This window comes from Podarcis gaigeae (assembly GCF_964106915.1).
Source record: "Podarcis gaigeae genome assembly, chromosome: 9".
NCBI lineage: Eukaryota > Metazoa > Chordata > Lepidosauria > Squamata > Lacertidae > Podarcis > Podarcis gaigeae.
The window spans coordinates 13,184,570-13,211,179 of NC_139685.1; the positions used below are offsets into that span (position 1 = coordinate 13,184,570).

General features: G+C 43.6%; 1 protein-coding gene across 1 annotated transcript in view; it reads right to left on the bottom strand.

Moving 5' to 3' along the window:
• Positions 1 to 26,610, bottom strand: part of SEL1L3 (SEL1L family member 3) — a 52,393-nt gene that overhangs the window by 17,777 nt on the left and 8,006 nt on the right. Inside the window, exons 3-14 of the mRNA XM_083754896.1 lie at positions 26,344 to 26,470; positions 22,802 to 22,923; positions 20,129 to 20,244; positions 18,829 to 18,884; positions 18,065 to 18,197; positions 15,827 to 15,950; positions 14,224 to 14,370; positions 12,526 to 12,737; positions 10,124 to 10,303; positions 8,024 to 8,143; positions 5,734 to 5,874; positions 3,199 to 3,261 (exon numbers count right to left, since the gene is read on the bottom strand). Coding sequence (XP_083611022.1) covers positions 3,199 to 3,261; positions 5,734 to 5,874; positions 8,024 to 8,143; positions 10,124 to 10,303; positions 12,526 to 12,737; positions 14,224 to 14,370; positions 15,827 to 15,950; positions 18,065 to 18,197; positions 18,829 to 18,884; positions 20,129 to 20,244; positions 22,802 to 22,923; positions 26,344 to 26,470 — 1,541 coding nt within the window. The remainder of the gene's footprint in view (positions 1 to 3,198; positions 3,262 to 5,733; positions 5,875 to 8,023; positions 8,144 to 10,123; positions 10,304 to 12,525; positions 12,738 to 14,223; positions 14,371 to 15,826; positions 15,951 to 18,064; positions 18,198 to 18,828; positions 18,885 to 20,128; positions 20,245 to 22,801; positions 22,924 to 26,343; positions 26,471 to 26,610) is intronic.

Consider the following 26,610-nt stretch of genomic DNA (forward strand, 5'->3'; position numbering starts at 1 on the left):
TGCTTTTAGAAAAACCAAAAAATGTAATTTTTTTTCCTTCTGAAAATGTCAGGTAATGCATCGCCACCATTGTCAATATTAATACGTAACGTAAGTGCAAGAACTTAGCAATCACTGTTAATGATTTGTATGCCATTCTGCGCACATATTACTTAACAAGGAAAACTAAATTAACCAAAATATCTTTGGAATTCCCAAGTCATATTGTAACTTTTTAGCACCCCTCACACCCTGTTTCTGTTACAGGTGAGTCACATGAATACTCCCTCATATCAAAACTTCCCCCTCCCCCACAAAAAAATTCTAGCTTTCTGTGTGTAGAGATATCTGACACAGGGCAGCAGGGCATGGCAAATGTTATGTGCTGAGTTGAATAGGATCCAAAATGCAGCAGTCTGATTGGTCCTAGAACAATAGGATCCAAAATGCAGCAGTCTGATTGGTCCTAGAACAATAGGATTCAGAATGCAGCAGTCTCATTGGTCCTAGAACAATGGGATTCAGAATGCAGCAGTCTGATTGGTCTGCAGGAGCCACCCAATCCAGCTCCAGATAGAAGTGAATCCACAACCTGATTGGCCTACAGGAGAATTCCGGAATTAGCCAATCATGTGCAGCCCACTGTATAAATAATGTATATAAATCAGATACTTTGGGGAAACCTCCATTCCTCCTCACCACTATGAGCTGAATAAAGAACATGAAATCCACTCTTGACTCTGAGTGTATTTCAGCAAACAAGGATGCAAGAGTAACTTTTTGTCTCATGTGGCTGTTTCTAGCATGGAGGGAGATGCCTGATAAAATATTTTAGGAATCAGGATGATAATAAAGATATGCTTATGGTCAGTCTTGTCTATCTATAAAAGCAGGAAGTTAAACAGTTTTACAAAACAAACAAACAAATAAACATAGACATGGAAGCATGGGAACGATTGTGGAATATGGATGTATAATTTACAGCATGCTGTAAGAGAGAATTATATGAAAATGATATATCGATGGTATCCAACACCGAGTAAATTGGCAAAAAATTATAAATCTTGTCAGGGTTTCAGGGACAGAGAGCGAGGGGGAGGGGTCCCAGGGTGACGAGGAAGAGGACGACGACGACCCGAGGTTGTCAGTGAGTCCGTCAAGTGAATCCGAGGATTCCCAAAAGGGAGCCCCCCTGGTCAGGCCAAGGGGCAGTAGAGAGGGAAGCAGTCAGAAGCAGGGGAACGAAGAGGGAATCCCCAGTGGGGGTTGGAGATCGGGACCGGCCTCTCCGTCGGAACGGAGTGAAGGGGGTGGAGTTGCCAGTGTGTCAGAAAGAGCAGAACAGGAAGCAGAGAGGGGAAGGAGTTCGGAGCAGAACGTCCTGCCGGAAGGGGAGGAGTGTAGTACCGAGAGTAGCGTAACGGTCGAAAGGAAGGTCAGAAGCAACGTACGCGCGCCAAGTTCAAATGTGGAGGCGCGCGGAAATGAGGAGAGCCCTGAGGAGGAGCCTGGTCCCAAAGCACGAAGGAGGGGGGAGCAGGCGTCAGAAGACTCAGCCTCGGGGGAGTCCCGGAGGGAGGGAGCACAGGGGGGCAGGAAGACCCTGCGGAAAAGGAAGGAGAGGAAAAGGTGGAGCAGTACAAGCCTCTTAAGCTGGTGCAGGGGCGGGACTGACTCAGAGGGGACTTCAAACATCTAAGGGTAACAGATGCTGAGCCACGGAGCTTGGACGTAACGACAACAATGTTCTTCAATAAAACCTTTTGTATATAACTTGGACTGGATTTTGGTCTCTTGTGAGCTGGGACCTCGGGTGGCTCTGACAAATCTAAATCAAATAACTGTTGGAAATGTAAAGAGAAAGAAGGTTATTTTTATCATATGTGGTGGTCTTGTAGTAAGGTTAAAGCTTACTGGGAAATGATATATAATGAAATGAAGAGGATGTTTAAAATAACATTTGTAAAAAACCCAGAAGCTTTTCTTTTGGGAATTATAGGGATAGAACTACCTAAACTGTATAGAAACTTATTTATGTATGCGACTACAGTGGCAAGAATGTTACTCTCCCCCAAATGGAAAGAAGCAGAAGTCTCAGCAAAGGAAGTACGGATGCAAAAGCTTGTGGAGTACACAGAAATGGCAAAACTTATCGGCAGAATAAGAAATCAAGATAACAAACTTTTTATAAAAGAATGCAAATGGTCTATTGAATATTTACAGATAAAGTGGAAACAGATAAGAACATTGGCAGGATCATTGTAATAACCTGCAGTTTCATAAGAGTATATATTTAAAGTAGACAAATAAATGAGCAAATTGAGTTAATTTGGATATGCAGAAGGTATTGAAAATAAATTTAAGGAGCCGCAGAAAGAGGGGGAAGGAGGTCAAGTTTTGAAATGTCAAAATGATTGTAAAATCAGTGAAATGTATAAACCTGAAAAATATAAATTAAAAAATAAACAAATAACAAACAAACAAACAAAATAAAAAACAACAAACCAGAGGATTTGAGGGAACCTAAATGAAACTTAAGGTACATTAGACTTTCAAGGATTGCATCTGTACCTGACAATTTCTAGAGAAGTAGCTGCCTTAAGCTGTGTACACACTTAAGCACATTCAAAGCATATTCAAAGGACATTATTTCTCTCAAAGAAGTCTAGGCACTGTAGTTTGTGTTAAGTTGTGGGTGAACATATCAGACGACACAGCGATTCTTCAAACAGCTCTTGTTTATTCACAGGCCAGAACAGAACTGAACTGAAGGGTTCAGCCAGCCTGCTTATATAGAGCTCCAGTACAACGTAACTGTAACACCTTTCTGTAACTATCCAATCACTGAACGTCACTTTCAATCCCTTATTTGCATATGTGGACCTGAGTAAAAACTATCTACAGTATCCCCCTGCTGGCTCAGGGTGAGAACTTCACTACATAACAGTTTGCCCCTCACAGGGTTACTATTTTCAGCAGTGCTCAACAAGATACAGTAACCAGAATTCTCTGAGAGGAAAAAATGTGCTTTGGATGTGCTTTAACGGTATACAAAGCCTTAGACTCCTGCAGCAAAAACAACAATCTCATGGGACCTTAAAAATCAGCAGATATATTGCGGCATGTCGCTGTGCTGCAGCAAGGGGACGCTCCATCAGGCAAGAGACAGTGCTGGACAGTGCAAATTCCCCTACAGAAGCTGTTTTTTGTAGAAGTTACCTTGGATGCAGCTTTCTTCATCAGATGTAAAGCAAGTGTTCTGTTCTTTTTCACACCTTGGCCCTAAAGCAATGACAAAAATCAGGATTATACAAAGCCTTTCCTATTCCTGCTCACTGAAAAGTCACATTAGCTTAAAGGGACAAAAATGCAGGTGCAACTTTCAAATGTGCAGGATTCTCCCATGATTAATTGGTATCCTAGCAAAAAAATGGACTTTCTTCCTCCTCAAAGCACCTATATATCTTTTATGCTCGTGAAACGTCAAAAACCTTGTATCCAATTGACAAATGTAACCTCCTCATCCCACATTGATATTAAGGTGTAAAAGGTAAAGGTTAAAGGTAAAGGACCCTGGATATTAATGTGTTGCTGTTGTTGTTTGGTCGTTTAGTCGTGTCCAACTTTTTGTGACCCCATGGGCCAGAGCACGCCAGGCACTCCTGTCTTCCTGCAGTTTGGTCAAACTCATGCTGGTAGCTTTGAGAACACTGTCCAACCATCTCGTCCTCTGTCATCCCCTTCTCCTTGTGCCCTCCATCTTTCCTAGCATCAGGGTCTTTTCCAGGGAGTCTTCTCTTCTCATGAGGTGGCCAAAGTATTGGAGCCTCAGCTTCAGGATCTGTCCTTCCAGTGAGCACTCAGGGCTGATTTCCCCAAGAATGGATAGCTTTGATCTTCTTGCAGTCCATGGGACTCTCAAGCGTCTCCTCCAGCACCAGAATTCAAAAGCATCAATTCTTTGGCGATCAGCCTTCTTTATGGTCCAGCTCTCACTTCCATACATCACTACTTGGAAAACCATAGCTTTAACTATACAGACCTTTGTTGGTAAGGTGATGTCTCTGCTTTTTAAGATGCTGTCTAGGTTTGTCATTGCTTTTCTCCCAAGAAGCAGCCGTCTTTTAATTTCGTGACTGCTGTCACCATCTGCAGTGATCATGGAGCCCAAGAAAGTAAAATCTCTCACTGCCTCCATTTCTTCCCCTTCTATTTGCCAGGAGGTGATGGGAACAATGGCCATGATCTTCGTACCACACAGAGGCACATTCTGTTAAATGGAAGTCTTGCCCAAAAAGGAAAAGGAAAAATGCACCCAATACAAGATGCAAAAAAAGGGGGTTTGTTAAAGCCAGCAATAAAAGGATTACTTAAATAAATCCGGAAATTGGCTAAGGAAGAAGTCAGGACATTTGATAGCAAAGCAGTGAAAGGCTTGCTAACGGAGACTGCAGAGAAGTTGCAGAATGAGGAGGGAAGACTGGTTCCTGAAATGACCATTTCCAGCATTGCTCTTTTCGCTTCCTCCTCCAGCTCTGTGCAAAAGGTAAAAGGTAAAGGACCCCTGGGTGGTTGCTTCCAGTCAAAGGCGACTCCGGGGTTGTGGTGCTCATCTTGCTTTCAGGATGAGGGAGCCAGCATTTGTCCACAGACAACTTTCCAGGTCATGTGGCCAGCAAGACTAAACCACTTCTGGTACAATGGAACACCATGACGAGTGACAGAGTGCACACTGTTTACCTTCCTGCCACAGTGGTACCTATTTGTCTACTTGCACTGGCGTGCTTTCAAACTGCTAGGTTGGCAGGAGCTGGGACAGAGCAACGGGAGCTCACTCTGTCGTGGGGATTCAAACCGCCAACCTTCTGATGGGCAAGCCCAAGAAGCTCAGTGGTTTAGACATCCCAGGTCTATGCACTTTTCAAGGGGATGGGGGCAGACAGCACCACCTTGTGGTGGGAGTGGGAGGGTACCGGGGGAAGGCTACCTGCCCAAATGTGGTATTTATGGGCAGAAGAAATAAATCAAGGGGCTCAGCTGGATTGCTGGGTTGGTGGTTGTTATTTACTGAGTTGAATAGGATCCAAAATGCAGCAGTCTGATTGTTCCTAGAACAATAGGATTCTGAATGCAGCAGTCTGATTGTTCCTAGAACAATAGGATTCAGAATGCAGCAGTCTGATTGGTCCTAGAACAATAGGATTCAGAATGCAGCAGTCTGATTGGTCCTAGAACAATAGGATTCAGAATGCAGCAGTCTGATTGGTCCTAGGACAACAGGACCCAGAATGCAGCAGTCTGATTGGTCCTAGAACAATAGGATTCAGAATGCAGCAGTCTGATTGGTCCTAGAACAATAGGATTCAGAATGCAGCAGTCTGATTGGTCCTAGGACAACAGGACCCAGAATGCAGCAGTCTGATTGGTCCACAGGAGCCACCCAATAGCTCCAGGTGGAAGTGAATCCGCAACCTGATTGGCCTACAGGAGAATCCCGGAATTAGCCAATCACGTGGGGCCCATTGTGTAAATCATGTATATAAAGCAGACATTCTGGGGGAACTTCCATTCCTCCTCACCACTATGAGCTGAATAAAGAGCATGAAATCCACTCTCGACTCCGAGTATATTTCAGTGGTGGAAATCACTCATTTTACACTGGAATGTTTGTTTTGATTATGTAAGGTTTGCAAAGAATGCTTCTCTGAAATGCTGTCACGTTCTGTAACAAAAGCAGCAGTTTTTCTGTTTTACCTTGAATAACACGATGGAATAATCATAGAGAGATACAAGGTCTCCTGTCTCCAAGGCACCCTTTGCATACCACTCGACAGCTGCTTTGGTGTTTTTCCCCACTCCTTGCTGGCCCCAGAAAAGCATCTGTCCCAAACGTTGCTGAAACAAAAGGAAAGATTTTCGTAAATCTCAGGTGTATGCTTGTCAAGATCCATTTCAGAATTTTGCGAATCTATGCGAGTTTTCGTAAGTCCAAGGGAGGTGCTTAAAGTAATCTAAAAATTCCCTACCAGACAAGAGTGGCAGATCAAGTTGATGGACTACGCTGAAATGGCAAAAATGACTGGGAAAATCAGAAATCAAGATGATCAAATCTTTAATAAGGAATGGGTACCAACAGTACCAAACTATTGAAGGCTTTTCACCAAAGCCAAACTAAACATCTTTCCTTCTGAAGTGTTGGATGACAGGTTGAGAGGAGTTCCCTACCAGGACAGACTTTGCTCGTGTGCTCAAGACATCGATTCCATAAAACATATTTTGTTGCACTGTGCAAAATATGAGCAAGCCAGGGCTGAACTGATATTACCCTTGCTGGTACCTTTCCCGGGAAAATCAGAGGCTCACTATGTCAGGTTCCTATTGGAAGACCGGACAGACGCTAGAACATTAGCAGTGGCAAAGTTTTTATCGGTGGTTGCAAGAACCAATGATCCCTATATTCTGAACAAAATGCTTGTTTAACCTGGAGGTAGGCTGTATGAATTGTGTATTGCTTTGTAATGATTTGTTGGGTCTCTGGACCATAATAAAGATTGATGATGATGAATAAGGAATGGGGGAAATTTATAACTTATCTTGGAGACCATTGTAAACATTTAAAATTGTTAGTGGGATTGCAATAACACTTGTGATGTAACGAGAACTATAGATGTAATAGAAACATAATAATTTGGATTACTATAAAAGATGCAGCAGAAAACGTTTTAAAACAGGACCCATGGAGGGGAGGAGGGAAGTCCAGGGATTCGTGGGAGTCTTGTATTTATGGAAGGTGTTGTTGTGCTATGGGTGTAAATTTTAATATGTAAAACCAAATAAACAGATACATAATAAAATAAAATAAAATACCGTATTTTTGCTCCATAAGACACACTTTTTTCCTCCTAAAAGGTAAGGGGAAATGTCTGTGCGTCTTATGGAGCGAATGCCTATGGATGGCGGGCGGATCCTGCTGCAGTCGCGAGCAGAGGATCCATGGTTCCCCTTCCTTCCCTCCTCCGTGGCTCGCTTTGAAGCAGCAAAGCGGGAGAGGAGCTGTTTACACGGCTGTAAGCAGCTCCTGTCCGGTTGGCTCTGTTAAAGCACATGGATCCTCAGGATTTTTGCATTGGGTCACCCCAAGTTCACCATCAGATCACATAGCATGTCCATGGCTACAACCTGCACCAAAAAAAGTCACACACCCATTGTTGCCTGGGGCCGCAGTGGCGCAAAAAGTGGTTACAAAGGACGGATCCACATGGATTCTCAGGATTTTTGCATTGGGCTACCCCAAACTCACCATCAAATCACATGTCTGTGGCCACAGCATGAACCACAAAAAACATACATCCACTGTTTCGTTCAGAATATTTTTTTCTTGTTTTCCTCCTCTAAAAACTATGTGCGTCTTATGGTCAGGTGTGTCTTATGGAGCAGAAAATACGGTAATCTAAAAAATACAGCTAAGCAGTCAAATGAGGAGAGAAGAAGAAGAAGAAGAAGAAGAAGAAGAAGAAGAAGAAGAAGAAGAAGAAGAATAGTAGTAGTAGTAGTAGTAGTAGTAGTTTGGATTTGATACCCCGCTTTATCACTACCCGAAGGCGTCTCAAAGTGGCTAACAATCTCCTTTCCCTTTCTCCCCTACAACAAACACTCTGTGAGGTGAGTGGGGCTGAGAGACGTCAGAGAAGTGTGACTAGCCCAAGGTCACCCAGCAGCTGCATGTGGAGGAGCGGGGAAGTGAACCCAGTTCACCAGATTATGAGTCTACCGTTCTTAACCACTACACCACACTGGCTCTGTGGTGGGCTGTTTCGACAGGCTAATCACATTATCTTGCGGTGGTGGGAACTGTGTATATCTGAATCCCCTTCAGTGTGGTTTGGAATACAACATGGGACCATGCATCCCTGCCAGCTGTTGTCGGTTGAGCACCTGGCTTTGCATGCCACAACCTTGATTTTAACCAAGTGAGAAGAAGTTTCCCTTCAGTTCAGTTTCTAGAGAAAGGACGATTGTTCAGGTCTACTAGCAAACACTCCACCTGCGCAGCTGCGTTTCCTCTTGTCGCTTCGTGCTTCAACCACATGAAGATGTCGCCATTTTCTTTCGTTTGAGCTTTCAACAACTCTTCGTCCCGGAGCCTGATGGTTTCTACAAAGGCCTAGGAAAGAAAGAAAACATTAAACAGACAAATGGCGAGAGGGGAAGAGGAGATCTCATTCATAACACAGAAAATGTTAGGTGCTGTCTAAGCGCTCTGCTCCATTCTTGCACTCGGACCTCTTGACAGTTTGCCTTTGAGTCAGTCAGTGCTAAGGAAGGCCAAAGAAAATGGACTACGATTGGCTTTGCCATCTTGATTCAAAGTGTTCCCCAACACCCATGTATCCATGTAGACCGCCCTCATCCCCACTAAGGATTCTTCTTGTCAAGTAGGGCAATGATATATTGAGAGGTGGCCAAAGCTATGTCAAAAAAGCAGTGTCATGTCAAAGTGACATTTTGTTTTTTTTAATAAATTTTTATTGGAAATTTTATTTACAACATAACACAACCCCCACCCCCCAACACAGAAATCCACCCCCATCAGACACAAACATAACAAACAACAAGCATAATATACAACAATACAAACAACCAAATAAAAGAGTTCCTTTATCCTGTTTCTGGCATCCTTATTTACTTCTTATAAGCAGTTTCCTTTATGAATAATTATTAAGATTTTTCTAATTATAACTTAAATATTCACAAAGTCTCCTGCAGACATTAATCAAAACAAGTCCAGGTATGAATTTTAGGGCACTGTTTTGTGAAGTATTCTCTGCATTTCCCCCATGCTTTTTGAAAATCTTGTCTAGTATGATCTCTAATTGCCTCTGTTAATCTAGCCAGTTCAATATACTCTAACAGTTTGTCTTGCCATTCCTTTTTTGTTGGCACAATTTCTTTTTTCCAGTAAGGATCCTAATTGCTAAAAACTGGAAAAAAAGAAATTGTGCCAACAAAAATGGAATGGCAAGACAAACAAACTGTCAAAGTGACATTCTGGTCTGCCATCTTGATTCAAAATGGCACCCAGTGTCCGAATGGCCACAAAATATCCCACTCCACCTCAAGACCCTCATGCTAAGTGTGGTGACAAAATATTGAGAGGCAGCTGAACCTATGCAAAAAAATTTGGGGGAAAGTCGCACCAAAGTCACTTTTTGATCTGCCATATTGAATCAAAATGGCATCCACCAAAGAGCAATGTGTTACATGCAAAAAGCACCAAAGTTATTCCCTGATGTCTCCCACCAGAGCAGGGTTTGGAGCTAGTAAGATGGCTGCCCCTCACAAGAGGGTTTTTTTGTCTGCCTCTCTGCAAGACTGATTAAAAGATCACAGGCAACAAAGCTGAGCAACAACTTTTCCCCTGAAACTGATTGTAACCAGTCAGAGTTAATAACAGTACTGGGCTCAGTGGGGAGATGTTTTGAATTGAGCTCAGGCAACCCAGGATGTTCAAGCTGAACTTAGTATCACATTGTCACTTTCTTTCGGGAATTATAGGGAAAGAACTACCTAAACTGTATAGAATTTTATTTATGTATGCTACTACAGCAGCAAGAATACTACTCGCCCCAAAATGAAAAAAGCAGAAGTCACAGCAAAGGAAGAACGGGTGCAAAAACTTATGGAATATGCAGAAATGGCGAAACTTACCGGAAGAAAAAGAAATCAAGATAACAAACTTTTTATAAAAGAATGGAAATCACTTATTGAATATTTACTGATAAATTGCAAACAGATAAAAACATTGGCAGGATTATTGTAATAACCTGCAGTTTCATAAGAGTTTATATTTAAAATAGATGAATTTGGATATGCAGAAAATATTAAGAAATAAATTTAAGGAACCACAGAAAAAGGGGGAAGGAAGTCAAACTTTGAAATGTTAAAATGATTGTAAAATTAATGAAATGTATAAATTTGAAAAGTATAAATAAAGGCATTGTTTTAAAGGCATTGTCACTTCAGATTTCGGTCAGGAGAGTCATTCACTACAGTGATTTGGCAGAAAGTTTCCCAGTAATGTATTTGGAAACATTCCATTTTCAGAAAGACGGGGATCAAATCTCAACTGTACGTTTCTTTTTACCTGGTCTCCTTCGGAAGCATGTTGATCACGTGGCGTCTTTAGGGCGACATCACTATAATAAGCATATGACAATTCCAGATCTCGTGGGTAACCATTAATGGCTTGGTAATGCTTATATCCGAGGCTCATCAAGGCCAGCCTATCACCGCCCTGAGCTGCAACCAAACTGTACAGTAGCCCCTGGTAAAAATTAAAAGATAGGAGCGTAAATTTAATTGTGGCCAAGAGAAAAACCCCAGAGAAATGAGAATATCTACATTGCGAACCATAGATTAAGTTCAGTACAGTGGTACCTCTGGTTGCGAACGGAATCCGTTCCGGAGGCCCGTTCGCAACATGAAAAGAACGCAACCCACAGTGGCGACTCTGCGCATGTGCAGGTAGTGATTTGCCACTTCTGCGCATGATGTCATTTTGTGCTTCTGCGCATGCGCAAGCAGCGAAACCCAGAAGTAACCCTTTCCGGTACTTCCGGGTCGCCACGGGACATAACCTGAAAGAACGTAACATGAAGCGGATGTAACATGAGGTATGACTATAAATAATAGCAAGGGTAGAATGACAACTGTAAGCTCTGAGGGGTTTTTGCAATCCTGGCCATAGCTGTCAACTTTCAGATTTGAAAATAAGGGATCAGCAGCCTCGAAAATAAGGGTTCAGCAGCCTCACCTGTCCCGGGGACAGTCTATGGGATATCTAACAATCCGGGATAGCAGCGGGAAACGGCGCTGGAATAAGGGAATTTCCCACAAAAAAAAGGGAAGGTTGACAGCTATGATCCTGGCCCTGTCATGACTTTGTGCCTCAGATGAAGATGAGGAAGAATAGGTGGGTTGTGAACACCCCCTTCCATTATCAGTATTTTTCAAAACGTTGGACTACAACTCCCATCATTCCTGACCACTGGTCCTACTAGCTAGGGATAAGGGGAGTTGTAGTCCAACAACAGCTGGGGGACCCAGGTTTGAGAAACACTGCATTAGCGAGAGGGCCAGCTGCCACCCTTGTGGCTGATGACTCCCACAACTGCCACTGCGCCTCCCTCCTTGCCAGCCATCCGCTGCCCACCAACGAAGTAGCAGCGATGCCGGCACACCATGCCTTATCCTGAGGAAGGGGTCCTTCTGGGTGAGATCACCCAAGGAGCGCTCACACTGCTTTCCTCTACTGCGAGAGCAGCACATTCTCGTTTGAAGTTAGAGCAAAACTTTCCAGCTGACTTCAAAAAGCAACACACTGCTGTTTGCGCAGGTGGAAGTGGCAGCGGTTCAAATCCATGCAACGGGGTGAGCTCTGTCCCAGCTCCTGCCAACTTAGCAGTTCGAAAGCACGCCGGTACAAGTAGATAAATAGGTACCACTGTGGTGGGATGGTAAACAGTGTTTCCATGTGCTCTGGTTTCTATCACAGTGTTCTGTTGTTCCAGAAGCGGTTTAGTCATGCTGGCCACATGACCCAGAAAGCTGTCTGTGGACAAACACCAGCTCCCTCAGCCTGACAGTGAAATAAGCGCTGCAAGCCCATAGTCGCCTTTGACTGGACTCAACTGTCCAGGGGTCCTTTACCTTTTACCTTACCATGCTGTTGAAGCAGGAAAGGAGGAGGAAGTGAGGTGGCAGTGGCAGCAGGGAGCAAGCGGAGATGTGGTCTCAGGTGGCACATTGTCTTGTGCCAGCTCTGCTTACAGTTATGTAAAGTAATAAGGCCAGTAAGGGGCAAATGAAGCAATGGTTTTTCAAGAGAGCTGAAAGGGATATAGCAGAACCTTTGCTTCCCAATGTATAAATAAACGTTCCTTTGTCTCTCTGTCTTCTTTTGACACACACATACACACACACACACACACAGAGAGAGAGAGAGAGAGAGAGAGAGAAAGGAGCATCAGAACAAGATTGTGAGAACAGTCAGTGTGTTTGTAAGAGGGAGCTGAGAGGGTTAGGCTGTCTTCAGTCCTGCCCTATGCTGATTTTGAGTCAACGAACTGAGACCAAAGTGACTCTTAGCAGTGGCGTAGCGTGGGGGGTGCAGGGGGGGCCGGCTGCACCGGGCGCAACATCTGGGGGTTAGGGTTGGGGGCGCAAATCCACGGGTTAGGGGTTGCAAATTACTTGCCATGCCCCGGGTGCTGAAAACCCACGCTACGCCACTGACTCTTAGTCCTACTTTCTGGAGGAAAAGGGGACCCAGAACACACTGAGGGGTAGTGGTCTTGCGGAGAACATCACAAATAGAAAAAGATGCCAAGTGTTTCAATCAGAGGTGAAAGGTGGAAGTGTGGAAACACCACCTTTGACTCTGAAAAAGCCGTCTCCAACCTAAAAGTGGGATTTGGGAGATGGGATAGCAACTATTGCTAGTTCTCAAGCTGTTCATAGGCAAAAGTGAGCCATCCAAATTCTTACCTGAGCTGGGTCTGCAGGCCTGCCCAGTCCTATTTCAAAGATAACGCCAAGAGCATAGGATGCTCTGTGATCGCCACAGCAGCTGGAATCCATCAGGGACAAGATAGAAGAGTTTATATAACGTAGGCCATCAGCTCTGGAAAGATTTTGAGCCGCCGTCTCAAATAAGCTGCGTCCAATTTCTAAAATAGCGTCCTTTTGGCCTTCAGGTGCTAAAATCATAAGATATAAATGTTCAATTAAACTACTGGCTGTGAAAACAAGCAGGTTCCAATTAGGTAGCTTTAATTTCCCCACACACTAACTATTAAGTAGATTCAGTGCCTAATCCAAAGTTACTATAAGGGGGTGAGGGGGCTGCAAGACACACCAATAACGTAACATGTACCTGGATATTGTGCAATCGCTTTCACAAATTAACAGAGGTTATACATATAGCGGGGACGCAGGTGGCGCTGTGGGTTAAAGCCTCAGCGCCTAGGACTTGCCGATCGAAAGGTCGGCGGTTCGAATCCCTGCGGCGGGGTGCGCTCCCGCTGCTCGGTCCCAGCGCCTGCCAACCTAGCAGTTCGAAAGCACCTCCGGGTGCAAGTAGATAAATAGGGACCGCTTACCAGCGGGAAGGTAAACGGCGTTTCCGTGTGCAGCTCTGGCTCGCCAGATGCAGCTTTGTCACGCTGGCCACGTGACCCGGAAGTGTCTCCGGACAGCGCTGGCCCCTGGCCTCTTAAGTGAGATGGGCGCACAACCCCAGAGTCTGTCAAGACTGGCCCGTACGGGCAGGGGTACCTTTACCTTTTATACATATAGCACCCCAGTCATGTGGAAGTTATCCTTCACTTTCCCCTGTAGTTTCTTAGTGCAAAAGGACGGCCATTTTTTCAGGGGAAGGGGGGTGAATTTGGTGTCCAAAACAAATTTAGTCCTTGCTATTTATTGCAGGGCATTCACTTTCTTCGTGGTGACGGAAACGAAACTGCACTCTCATTCCACAAAGGGCACATACTGTTGTTGTTTAGTCGTTTAGTCGTGAGTGACTCTTCGTGCCCCCATGGACCAGAGCACGCCAGGCACTCCTGTCTTCCACTGCTTCCCGCAGTTTGGTCAGACTCATGCTGGTAGCTTCGAGAGCACTGTCCAACCATCTTGTCCTCTGTCGTCCCCTTCTCCTTGTGCCCTCCATCTTTCCCAACATCAGGGTCTTTTCCAGGGAGTCTTCTCTTCTCATGAGGTGGCCAAATTATTGGAGCCTTAGCTTCCCAATCTGTCCTTCCAGTGAGCACTCAGGGCTGATTTCCTTCAGAATGGATACGTCGGATCTTCTTGCAGTCCATGGGACTCTCAAGAGTCTCCTCCAGCACCAGAATTCAAAAGGCACATGCTAGTATCTGCCTTAATGTATCAGAAATCCCCACAAAGTGTGGAAGGAGCCAAAGATATCTCTTTGGGTCTGGCATCTGATGTGATTTTCTCCCTGTGCCACTAATATACAACCCTGGGGGCTGGATGCCACAATGGAGAGCGTAAGACCAGAACCTTATTCCTCACACAATTGTTTGTTAAAATGTGGTCCAGGGAGAACCAGCAGTCTCTAAGATCACGGCGAAAACGAAAGAGGAAAAAGCTGAAAAGCCGCATGTTTCTTGCAAAAGTTAAGTGCTAGTTAAAGGAAAGGAAAGAAGTAAAATCTCCAATTACCTCCTGATAACTGTAGACTTGTCTCTTGCAACCGTTTAAACATGCTGTAGTATTTGTCCAATAGTTCTTGTCTCCAGCTGAAGGCTGCATCCTTGGGGTGTCTTCCATATTTATTGATCATTTCCAGATAGTAGTTTTCATAAAGGCCTGGAGAAAATGAAAGCGAGTCATCTGAAGGCAGCCCTGTTTAGGGAAGCTTTTAATGTTTGATGTATTACAGTATTTTAATATTTTTTTTGGAAGCCGCCCAGAGTAGCTGGGGAAGCCCAGCCAGATGGATGGGGTATAAATAATAAAAAATTATTATTATTATTATTGTTGTTGTTGTTGTTGTTGTTGTTGTTGTTGTTGTTATTATCATCATCATCCCAGCTGTATCTGTGAAACTTCTCACATACAGGTGTCCACCTTCCCACTTCAGAATTACTTAATGGCGTCACAAAATCACTTGATTTTGGTTTTAGATTGTGTCCCCCTGGGTCGATTTTAAAGTGCCTGAACCTAAGACTGCTGATACAACTACACCAAAGACATGCAGCATGATCCTAAACTGTCAGTTTGCATTTCTTAGTGCAGAAAGGATTAATCTGATGTGTAGCGATCTTTCCTATTCTAATTAGTTAAAGAGGGTTCTGGAAGTTTTTCTGTGTGAAAGAAACAAGCAAAAGGTTCATTGTGTTTGGGTTATACCTGCAGAGAAGCTGAGTACAGCTGGATTGAACTGACTTATCTCTTTCTGTCAAGGGCATGCTGACTATAATAAGAGGCCAGAAGGAGCCTGGGATTCACTTTTATCTTTCTATCTCTTTTCCTTCTGGTGTGGTGTTGTGTACATATTATACTTAGTGTTAAGGTTTAGATTTATTATGAGTTATTGTAAGTTTAAGTCAAGTCTGCTGCAACTGGATTTCTTATGGACAGTGCCAATCCTGAATGTATTGGATTTGTGACCATGATGCTCATTTGCCTTAAGTAGCAGTAAAGCTCTGCTGGATGAAATACAATTGCCTCTGGTCTATTTTGGGGGGATCCTGTAACGTTTAAGTTTTCACTCTACTAACTATACATTGGAATCTGCTCTGGATCAATATTGAGTAGAATTCCATGACATAAACATCTCCCATTGTTAAGCCCTACTGAATTAAATAGAATTTACTACCTACTCAGTGTATTTAGGATTGTAGCCCTAAACTGGTTTACAGATTTTTCCTTCTTTTCATGAGGGAATCCAAAGACCTCTAACAGTGAGCTCTCAGTACCATTAGCAAAATAGGATTCTCGAGATTCAGAAACAATGACAGCAAAAGTTATAGAATCATAGAGTTGGAAGAGACCACAAGGGCCATCGAGTCCAACCCCCTGCCAAAGTTGCACAGAACAGATATAGATTTGCACAGAACAGATATAGATTTGAGGCATAAAGATGCTTAATGAGTAAACAAATATCTATTTCAATCAACATGGAGCAGAGTAGGAATACCTTTAGTTCCACATATTCAGCCTCAATTGCCTTATCCTCACAGCTTCTTTTAATTAATTAAACAAACAAACAAATGATAAGAGACCCTGTAACCCTACATGATATTCTGTTCTCTCTACTTGCATTTTTGCTCTTCGTGTTTCAGCACAAATCCATGCCTGGGCGATGTGCTCTGGACAGCGAAACATTTTTGATAGTAAAGGTCAATTCTTTCCAAAATGTCTTCTTTGTAGAAAGGGTTAGAAATCTGTGGGTGAGGGGAAGAGTAGTAATCGTATGCGTTTCCTATAAGACCGTTGCATATATTTTAAGAAACTGCTAAAATGCAGGAACACCATTTTTCATTCCTACTGCAGAACACAGGCAAGTGACCACGGATGTTTGCAGATCGGCGTAATACAGACAAACTGCCTATTTTGAACACTTTATTATAGATCATGAGATTCTCCTTATCCACCTGAAAGGGGTATAAAGTATGTTTGATAGACATTTTTAATATAAATGCTAATGGGATGTTATTGACACATATTCATGCAAGCTTCGATAAAACTTCCTGATAAAGTTCTCACATAATAATAATAATAATAATAATAATAATAATAATATATACCCTGCCCTCCCCAGCCAAGGCCAGGCTCATAGAGGAATAAACTATTCCATTCAAGTGGCTAAACTGGTCATCAGACTGTCTGTGTGGATTCTGTCATTTAGTTACATATTTTTCTTATTTTAATAAATTATTAGTATACTTAAGAATAATATAAACTTCATCAACTTTTTTATTTTAAAAAAGCTTATATGGTTCCATCGTAACAGTATCATAACTTTGATATCATATATATATCTATATATCTATCTATATATATCTAGTTTATTTAAATAAAACATGTGGTGGGTGGGATGAGTGTTCAGACTCCTGGGGTCTCACTTGTGGGGTACCTCAGGGTTCTGTCCTCTCCCCCATGCTTTTCAACATTTACATGCAGCCGCTGGGAGAGATCATCAGGGGGTTTGGGCTGGTTTCCATCAATATGCGGATGATACCCAGCTCTACCTCTCTTTCAAATCAGAACCAGTGAAGGCGGTGAAGGTCCTGTGTGAGTGTCTGGAGGCGGTTGGAGGATGGATGGCGGCTAACAGATTGAGGTTGAATCCTGACAGGACAAAAGTACTGTTTTTGGAGGACAGGAGGTGGGCAGGTGTGGAGGACTCCCTGGTCCTGAATGGAGTGCCCCTGAAGGACCAGGTGTGCAGCCTGGGAGTCATTTTGGACTTGCAGCTGTCCATGGAGGCGCAGGTCAATTGTGTGTCCAGGGCAGCTGTTTACCAGCTTCATCTGGTACGTAGGTTGAGACCCTATCTGACTGCAGACTGTGTCGCCAGAGTGGTGCATGCTCTAGTTATCTCTTGCTTAGTCTACTACAATGCGCTCTATGTAGGGCTACCTTTGAAGGTGACTCGGAAACTACAACTAATCCAGAATGCGGCAGCTAGACTGGTGACTGGGAGCGGCCGCCGAGATCACATAACACCGGTCTTGAAAGATCTACATTGGCTCCCAGTACATTTCTGGGCACAGTTCAAAGTGTTGGTGCTGACCTTTAAAGCCCTAAACGGCCTCGGTCCAGTATACCTGAAGGAGTGTCTCCACCCCCCATTGTTCCGCCTGGACACTGAGGTCCAGCTCTGAGGGCCTTCTGGCGGTTCCCTCACTATGAAAAGCCAAGTTACAGGGAACCAGGCAGAGGGCCTTCTCGGTAGTGGCACCTGCCCTGTGGAACGCCCTCCCACCAGATGTCAAAGAGAAAAACAACTACCAGACTTTTAGAAGACATCTGAAGGCAGCCCTGTGTAGGGAAGCTTTTAATGGCTGACAGACTATTTTATTTTAATATTTTGTTGGAAGTTGCCCAGAGTGGCTGGGGAAACCCAGCCAGATGGGCAGGGTATAAATAATAAATTGTTGTTGTTGTTGTACTTTTGGTTGCCAGATGGTTTAGGCACTAGGTAGCATTGGATTTAATTGGATTTAGATAAGTCAGGTTTTTCCTGTTCTGTGCTTGTTGGAGTGGCGAAGCTTTAGCAAAATTCCCTTCCATTGCTAGGTGTCAAGTCAAGTTTTAAACCTACAGATTTCTAACAGGACAAGGAAAAGGGCACAGTCCTTTGCAGCAGTGGCCTTTGCCTTTAATAGTCCTGCATCGTGGCCACAAAACAACTCTAGGAGGAAGGAACAGCGAATATGAGTTCATAACCGATAGCCCACCCAAGTTACAGTACTGCATTGGAAATGAATGTCAACGGCAGGCACAGGTAACTCTAGATCCATATTGACATATTTGTTACCTTCTGTTCACTCACCTTTCTGGTCTCTAGGCCATTAAGACGATAGTATTTCACTGGACCAAAGTATCCTTCAATACTTGATGAATAGCCGCTGCCTCCAATAGCCAAGTAACCGGAAGTGTCATCGAAATAGAAATCCTCCCTAAAACTAGAAAAGTCAATGTTTTGAAACATTCTGAAGCAAATAAAACCTCTGATTTCCTGGGCAGGCAGAGGACTCTGTCGTGGAATAGTCTGGAATATATTTTAAACAAGATGGTTTGGAGGCTTACAGTGACACAAGCAGAGTGTTCTCTCTAAAGGCCCCTGCATTGTGATGAGAAATCCAGTTTGACATCATTCAACAGAAGCTTTTTTAAAAAAAGAAATCTGGAAAGGTGCCATAATAATAATAATAATAATAATAATAATAATAATAATAATAATTTATTATTTATACCTCGCCCACCTGGCTGCGTTTTCCCAGCCACTCTGGGCAGCTTTCAACAGAGCATTAAAAACAGAATAAAACTTCAAACATTAAAAACTTCCCTAAACAGGGCTGCCTTCAGATGTCTTCTAAGAGTCAGATAGTTGTTCATTTCCTTGACATCTGATGGGAGGGCGTTCCACAGGGCGGGAAGAATTGATTAACAATAGGACTCACAAAGGAGAGGAGGAGGTTTTGTCTTTATGTTGTATGTTCGATATGTGATTGTAAAATTTTAATCTTTTTTTAAAAAAGAAAGAAAGAAAAGAATACACACTACTTGTTAGAATGGAGGGCAAGTTAGTCTTACATAAAAGTTTGATGCTGATGAATTTTCAGATTCTTTCCAACACTGGTAATTTCTATCTAAAACAAAAATAAATTAAATTTTAGTTTTGAAAACATACATGTGAACCAATGGAAAATAGGTTTATTTCATCACAGCTTGCAAAATGCACCGAAGTCTTGCCAGGATGGTCAGCTGAACCACAAGAGTTCACTATCTTTATATATGGATGAGGGGCGCGGGTGGCGCTGTGGGTTAAACCACAGAGCCTAGGACTTGCCGATCAGAAGGTTGGTGGTTCGAATCCCCGTGACGGGGCGAGCTCCCGTTGCTCAGTCCCTGCTCCTGCCAACCTAGCAGTTCGAAAGCACGTCAAAGTGCAAGTAGATAAATAGGTACCACTCTGGCGGGAAGGTAAACGGAGTTTCCATGCGTTGCTCTGGTTCGCCAGAAGCGGCTTAGTCATGCTGGCCACATGACCCGGAAGCTGTATGCCGGCTCCCTTGACCAATAAAGCAAGATGAGCACAACAACTCCAGAGTTGGTCACGACTGGACCTAATGGTCAGGGGTCCCTTTACCTTTTATATATGGATGAACCCACATCTTAACAAACCTAAGGGCTGAAAACATCAGCATAAAGCCGAAGGCAGACCTAATATAAAATCAAGGTAAGAGCCAAGTCAGCCTTCAGTCACCAAACCAGCCCAGCACAGCAGGAATTTTTCCCACTTGGCTGATTGGCTGGTGCCATTTGGATTTTGCCTGCTGCGTAGCAAATCGTCACAACTTGTAAGGTTGCGGATAGGCTCTGGTTCAGGTGATAGGGATGGGAGAGCAGTCTCGCCATCCCTATGTGAAGGGTATTCCATTAAAGGAATCCAGGGACTCGATAGTTTGGTCAAGCCCTGAGAGAGGGTTGTGCCCGTGCCTGAGTCCAGGAGGGCATCTGGGTGGTGAACATAGTCTGTTCCCAGCTTTTCGTCTTCCCAGGTGTTCACCCTAGGCTGACCTATGCTGGTTCCCTGGGTCAGCATTGCCTGCAAGGGTGCAGGGAGCTAGTCGAACCAGAGCCTATGCAACCACTCACTCTCTGTAATCAATAAAGCTGTGGCCTAAAGTCTGCCAAAAACCAAAACTAAAATTTGAGTCATGTGTGAATTTATTTAGGGATGAGGTCTCTGGGTCTGAACACGCAAATATGTTGATTGTCCTTACAATTCTGACAAGGCTATTTGAGCATTTCCATTCGCAGCCACTTGCAAGCCCTAAACACATTCTCCTCACGCTCAGCTACGCGAGGGCAGCCGAGGCGACATAGATACCTGCCCGCCGCTAATGGAGAGATCAAGTCGAAGCCACTGTTTCAGAGGAAGGCTGAAGGTCGTCTTCACCGCCACATCTCCCCCTTTGAGAAGATGGATCTGGATATGAACGTCACCTGAAAAACAAATCCCAGGGCAAGAACCTTGTCAGTTATGCAAAGGCCGCAAATATATTGACTTGATCGATCACGTTTAACACCTGCTTTGCTTCCACAATGTCAAAGTCACCAAGTGTTTCCAGAATATTCATTGGGTCTAAAACTGCCTAGGGTCACTTCACACAAGGTGGTCCCTACATAACTGCCTCAGGAAAGAACGGGGGTTCATACAAAAGATAATTTCAGTGACATGGTACTTTTGCATCGGTTGTACACACGCAACTGGCTGCCATTTTTGAGCAGCTACAGTTGTGTGCTTTGGGGTGGCCGCACAGAGGCCGCTTAAAAGAGTGAGCTTCTTCTTTCTATAGCTTTTATTAATTTTTTTCTAATTTACATTTCAAGATACAGTGGTGCCTCGCAAGACGAAAAGAATCCATTCCGCGAGTTCTAGCGGTTTTTTCGTCTTGCGAAGCAACCCTATTAGCGGCTTAGCGGCTTAGCGCAATTAGCGGCTTAGCGGCTATTAGCGGCTTAGCGGCTATTAGTGGCTATTAGCGGCTTAGCGGCTTAGAAAAAGGGGGGAAGCGGAAAAAAATCGCAAGACTCGCGATACGTTTTCATCTTGCGAAGCAAGCCCATAGGGAAATTCGTCTTGCAAAGCGCCTCGAAAACGGAAAACCCTTTCGTCTAGCGGGTTTTTCGTCTTGCGAGGCATTCGTCTTGCGGGGCACCACTGTATTCATTTAGACAACCTTACATCAATGACTTCCGTTCTTCCCTTTCCATGGTTCATTTTGCAAACCATACATCCCTGCGTATTTTACATGAACTAAACCATTCGGTAATCCATTATTACACCATCAAATCTTATTTATGCTGCTAAAGTTATCTTAATGCTACCAGCGTTTTTAAATGTACACAATTTCCACCCAACTAATCAGTAAACATTTTTCAGTCTTGTGTGCTTTGGGGTGCCCGCACAAAGGCTACCGACAAGAGTGAGTTTCTTCACACAAAGGATGCCTTGGCATGAGCTCAGTGGCAACAACACACACTTCTGTGAAGACTGCGTGTCCCAAAGACACTGATTAAGCACCTGATAAAAGTTGCCTAGCTGAGTGTTTCTGCATATCTATATTGCAGTCCTGTATCAGTTTTATACCTCTTTAATGTCATGATTCCCCACCCAGTAAAGAATTTTAGCTTGGTAAAAATTCTATTAAAGATCTGTTGCCATCCTTCACAAAATTAGGCTTCCCAGAGAATAGGGTCCTAGCTTAAGTCTAGAGCAGTGGTTCCCAACATATATTTTTTTTGCCATGCTCCACCTAAGCAATCCTGGTGCATGCTCCCCCCCCCCCCCCGTGACATATAATTCCTATTATTCAAAAAGTGAACTCCAATTCATGTGGAGGAAGCCTAGGTAAAGGTAAATGGACCCCTGACCATTAGGTCCATTCACGACTCTGGGGTGTGGCACTCATCTCGCTTTATTGGTCGAGGGAGCCAGCGTACAGCTTCCGGGTCAAGTGGCCAGCATGACTGAGCCGCTTCTGGCGAACCAGAGCAGTGCACAGAAACACTGTTTACCTTCCCGCCAGAGCGGTACCTATTTATCTACTTGCACTTTGAGGTGCTTTCGAACTGCTAGGGGGGCAGGAGCAGGGACCGAGCAACGGGAGCTCACCCCGTTGCTGGGATTCAAACCGCCGACCTTCTGATCGGCAAGCCCTAGGTTTAACCCACAGCGCCACCCGCATGCCTGGACGAAGCCTAAAAGGCCATTAACTGTTAATAACTCATTCTCAAATTGCCCCCCTTAAAAGTCAAACAGCCCCCCTGTGGGGTGTGTGCCCTATGTTGGGAACCATGGGTCTAGAGGCTAGTTGTAGCAAAAGTAGGACACAGGCTCTCCTTTGACAGTGCAGACTTCCTCCTTTGTGTGTTTTGACTAAAGCAGTACAGTGGTACCTCGGGTAAAGTACTTAATTCGTTCGTTAACCTGAAACTGTTCTTAACGTGAAGCACCACTTTAGCTAATGGGGCCTCCCGCTGCCGCCGCGCAGCCGGAGCACGATTTCTGTTCTCATCCTGAAGCAAAGTTCTTAACCCGAGGTACTATTTCTGGGTTAGTGGAGTTTGTAACCTGAAGCGTATGTAACCCAGGCTACCACTGGACTTGAATATTCACCCAGCCATTGCCAGTTCAATCTCCCTAGTCTGTCTAACGCAAGAGCCTTGTGTTTTCCACTCTCTACATTAGTGTGAGCGCTCGGAGGGGCAGGGGGACCATAGAATCAAATGCCTCTTTTGCGCATACTTTCCCCCCATCCCCATACAATCCTATGGCCCTCTTTGCTCCCTTTTCCATCCATTTGACCACCCTTCTTTGAAGGCTAGGGAGGATTTTGAATAATAATGTGAATTAAATTTACTTGAGAGAAGGCATTACAAATTAAACTTGGTTGTTGCTTTGGGTTGCCTTGAACAAGAGAAGGTGACATATTATTATTATTATTATTATTATTATTATTATTATTATTTCTGTCTGGAGGGCCCCCCTCCAACTTACCTTCATTCGTTAGAAACACAGCAGGAGTACTGTACATTTCCTCAGAATCAATGAAATACAGTATTCCACACAATGGTTTTTTGCAGTAACGGAGTAAATAAAGCCAGACTGAAAAAGTAAAGCTGTACAAACAAAAAATCTGATGAGAAACAGAATATTGGCAACAAAGACAACTTTAACATTATTCAGGTCATTGGTCTTCGGTGTGGAAATAGCACAATTTTATGCTGGCAAGTAAGGGGGGGCGGAAGAGGAGCCACTTTAGACAACCCCTATTAAAGTAGTATATGTATGTTGTTTTTTAGTTGTTTAGTCGTGTCCGACTCTTCGTGCCCCCATGGACCAGAGCACGCCAGGCACTCCTGTCTTCCACTGCCTCCTGCAGTTTGACCAAACTCTCATGAGCTTCGAGAACACTGTCCAACCATCTCATCCTCTGTTGTCCCCTTCTCCTTGTGCCCTCCATCTTTCCCAACATCAGGGTCTTTTCCAGGGAGTCTTCTCTTCTCATTAGGTGGCCAAAGTATTGGAGCCTCAGCTTCAGGATCTCTCCTTCCACTCACACCTGTTCCGTTTTACCGTATGTCTGTTTCAGCAGCGATACCGTCAAAGTTAATTTTTGTAAGGTCGCGAATTTAAGCCACGATTTAACTTTTCACAGTCGGAATTTGGAAAAAAAGAGTGTGGCTTATATCTGGGCCAATACGGTATTTTAAAGCAGATTTCAACTGCAACTATTTCCCACTTATTCATGTATACATACTCACATACATAGACACACTTTGGCTTTGTTCATTTTCAATTTGTAACAGCATTAAAGTAAAAACAAAAACAGTTTAACACACAGGCTATGGGTTATGCCAAAATACAAAATCTTGACTCATGAAGATTAGAACCCTCTTACGGAACATTTGCTCAGTTATGTCTGGGTGGGTCAAAATTTTCCCGGTGAATTTTTAAGGACTTTAAAAAAAAAATTATTCCTGCCCCTTAACGCCAAACTGACTGTTTCTCTCTCCTTTTGTCAGGAGGTGATTGGGGATGGAGGAAATCTCAAACTGGGCAGATTTATCACTGTGGTCCAATGAGGAAGAAGTGTGTTTCAACATCCTTTGCCGCTTAGCCATGCCTTCCTGAGGGGCAATTCCTTTTCAGAGTCCAGCATCGTCATCGGTCCATGAGACTGAGCAAGTTCTGCAAATGTGTCGCAGGGCAAATAAAGGTGCAGCTTGTAGAGATTGCAGGAAGGAAAGAATGTACACAAAAAGTTACAGGCACAGTAGTGTAAATATCCGGTACCTTTCAGAATACAGAATTTGATAGCTATGGTAGTTGGTTGTGTTTTTTTAAGCGTTTTCTTAATATGTTGGACTACCCTCAAAATTCCATACCTGCCTCAATAGCAACTCCCAGGGGTGCATTTAACACTGACGATTGGCTCTGCAATTCACTGGCTATCTTTGCATCCTGTTTGTGAGCTTGCCAGAGGCTGACCACTCTTGGAAGCAAAATGCTGGGCTGGATGAATCTTTGGTCTGGTCGTCCAGCAAGGCCATTTATTCTTATGAATTACACTTTCGGGTGAATATTTAGCCGCACACTAAAACTTTCACATGCAGGCGAAAGGTTTTGGGTACAATACAGTGGTGCCCCGCAAGACGAATGCCTCGCAAGACGGAAAACCCGCTAGATGAAAGGGTTTTCCGTTTTGGAGGTGCTTCGCAAAATGAATTTCCTATGGGCTTGCTTCGCAAGACGAAAATGTCTTGCGAGTTCCTGCGGGTTTTTTCCCCTCCCTCCCTTTTTCTAAGCCGATAAGTCGCTTAACTGCTTATCCGATAAGTCGCTAAAAGCAGCTAATAGCGCTAATCCGCTAAGCCATCAATGGGCTTGCTTCACAAGACAAAAAAACCGCTAGACGAAGAGACTCGCGGAACGGATTAATTTCGTCTTGCGAGGCACCACTGTATACAGCTTTCATCATGGGAGAAGTTATGGAAAGAGGATGTGAAATGTACAGCATGTTGCACATTGAAAGAAGATTATATGAAAATGATGTACCATTGGTACTTAACTCCCAGTAAGTTAGCAAAAATGTATAAGGCAGGTACAAATATCTGTTGGAAATGTAAGGAAAAAGAAGGCGCCTTTTATCATATGTGGTGGACATGTAAGAGAACAAAAACATTCTGGGAAATGATATATAATCAATTGAAAAAAATGTTTAAAATAACCTTTACAAAAAAGCCAGAAGCTTTTCTTTTAGGAATTTTAAGTGCTGAAATCTGAAGGGAACAGAAAAGATTGTTTATATATGTGACCACGGCTGTGCAGATGTTATTAGCCCAGAGATGGAAAGAAGACAAAGTCCCAACGAGAGAAGAATGGCAAATCAAGTTTATGGGCTATGCAGAAATGGCAAAAAATGACTGGAAGAATCAGAAATCAGGAAGATCAGAACTTTAATAAGGAATGGGGGAAATTCATAACTTATCTTAAAAACCATTGCAAACAGTTAAATTCGTTAGTGGGATTGGAATAACCCTTGTAGTGCAATGAGAACTATGGACATCATGGAGATATAAAATTTTGGATTATTACAAAAGATGCAGTAGGAAAGGTTTAACACAGGCTTCCTCAACTTCGGCCCTCCAGATGTTTTGAGACTACAGTTCCCATCATCCCTGACCACTGGTCCTGCTACCTAGGGATCATGGGAGTTGTAGACCAAAAACATCTGGAGGGCCGAAGCTGAGGAAGCCTGGTTTAACACTAAGGGGAGAAATTCCTTCCAGTAGCACCTTAAAGACCAACTAAGTTAGTTCTTGGTATGAGCTTTCGTGTGCATGCACACTTCTTCAGATACACAAGTGTGCATGCACACGAAAGCTCATACCAAGAACTAACTTAGTTGGTCTTTAAGGTGCTACTGGAAGGAATTTTTTTTATTTTGTTTTGACTATGGCAGACCAACACGGCTACCTATCTGTAACTGGAACTAAGGGGAGAAGTCCAGGGGATTTGTGGGATTTGTGTTTTTATATAATATGTTGTGGTATGAGTGTAAATTTTTATGTGGAAAATCAAATAAATAAATTTGAAAAGAATAATAAATTTTCACATGCTGCACACTCAAGTACAGTATTAAGATAGTACTACTGTTGATATGTTTTGCATTCTGGGGTCCTCTGGAGGAAGATCTGAGGTAAAAATCTAATAAATGTTTAAAAGAAATTAAAAGCTTTCTATCAATTGGATATCTATAACTACACCCCCATGTGTCTCACAAGCTCCACCAGGAGGTAGCATCAGGAACGTGACGTACAAAACCTGGAGGGAACCGACTGAAGTTTCCTCAGGGGAGGGGAACTGCATAAAGAAACCCACAACACCCATATAATTTATGACATTTTCCACGACAAAATAGGATTCCGACAAACAGAAAGGCAGCCAGAAGAGGGAGACAGCTGGAAGGAAAAGAATGCATGCTTTAAAAGAGCAAAGGCAGTTATTTTTTTTAAGGGCATTTTTGATTTTCTTACTTTGGGTAACCGTTCTGGCGCTTTCTGATGATTTCAAGCTCTCTGTTCTCAAATTTCTGAAACTTCTTCACAATTCCCGTCATCTCTCCACCGGAGGCGTATGGAAAGCTGAGGATCTCAACGACATCTGCAAAATGCAATCATTCTTAATGTGCCAGGAACTGCAAATAGCTGGGAGTTGTAGTCGAAAAGATTGGGAGGGCACCAGGTTGGGGAAGCCTATATGCCCTATTGTTATAAAGGTAAAGGGACCCCTGGCCATTAGGT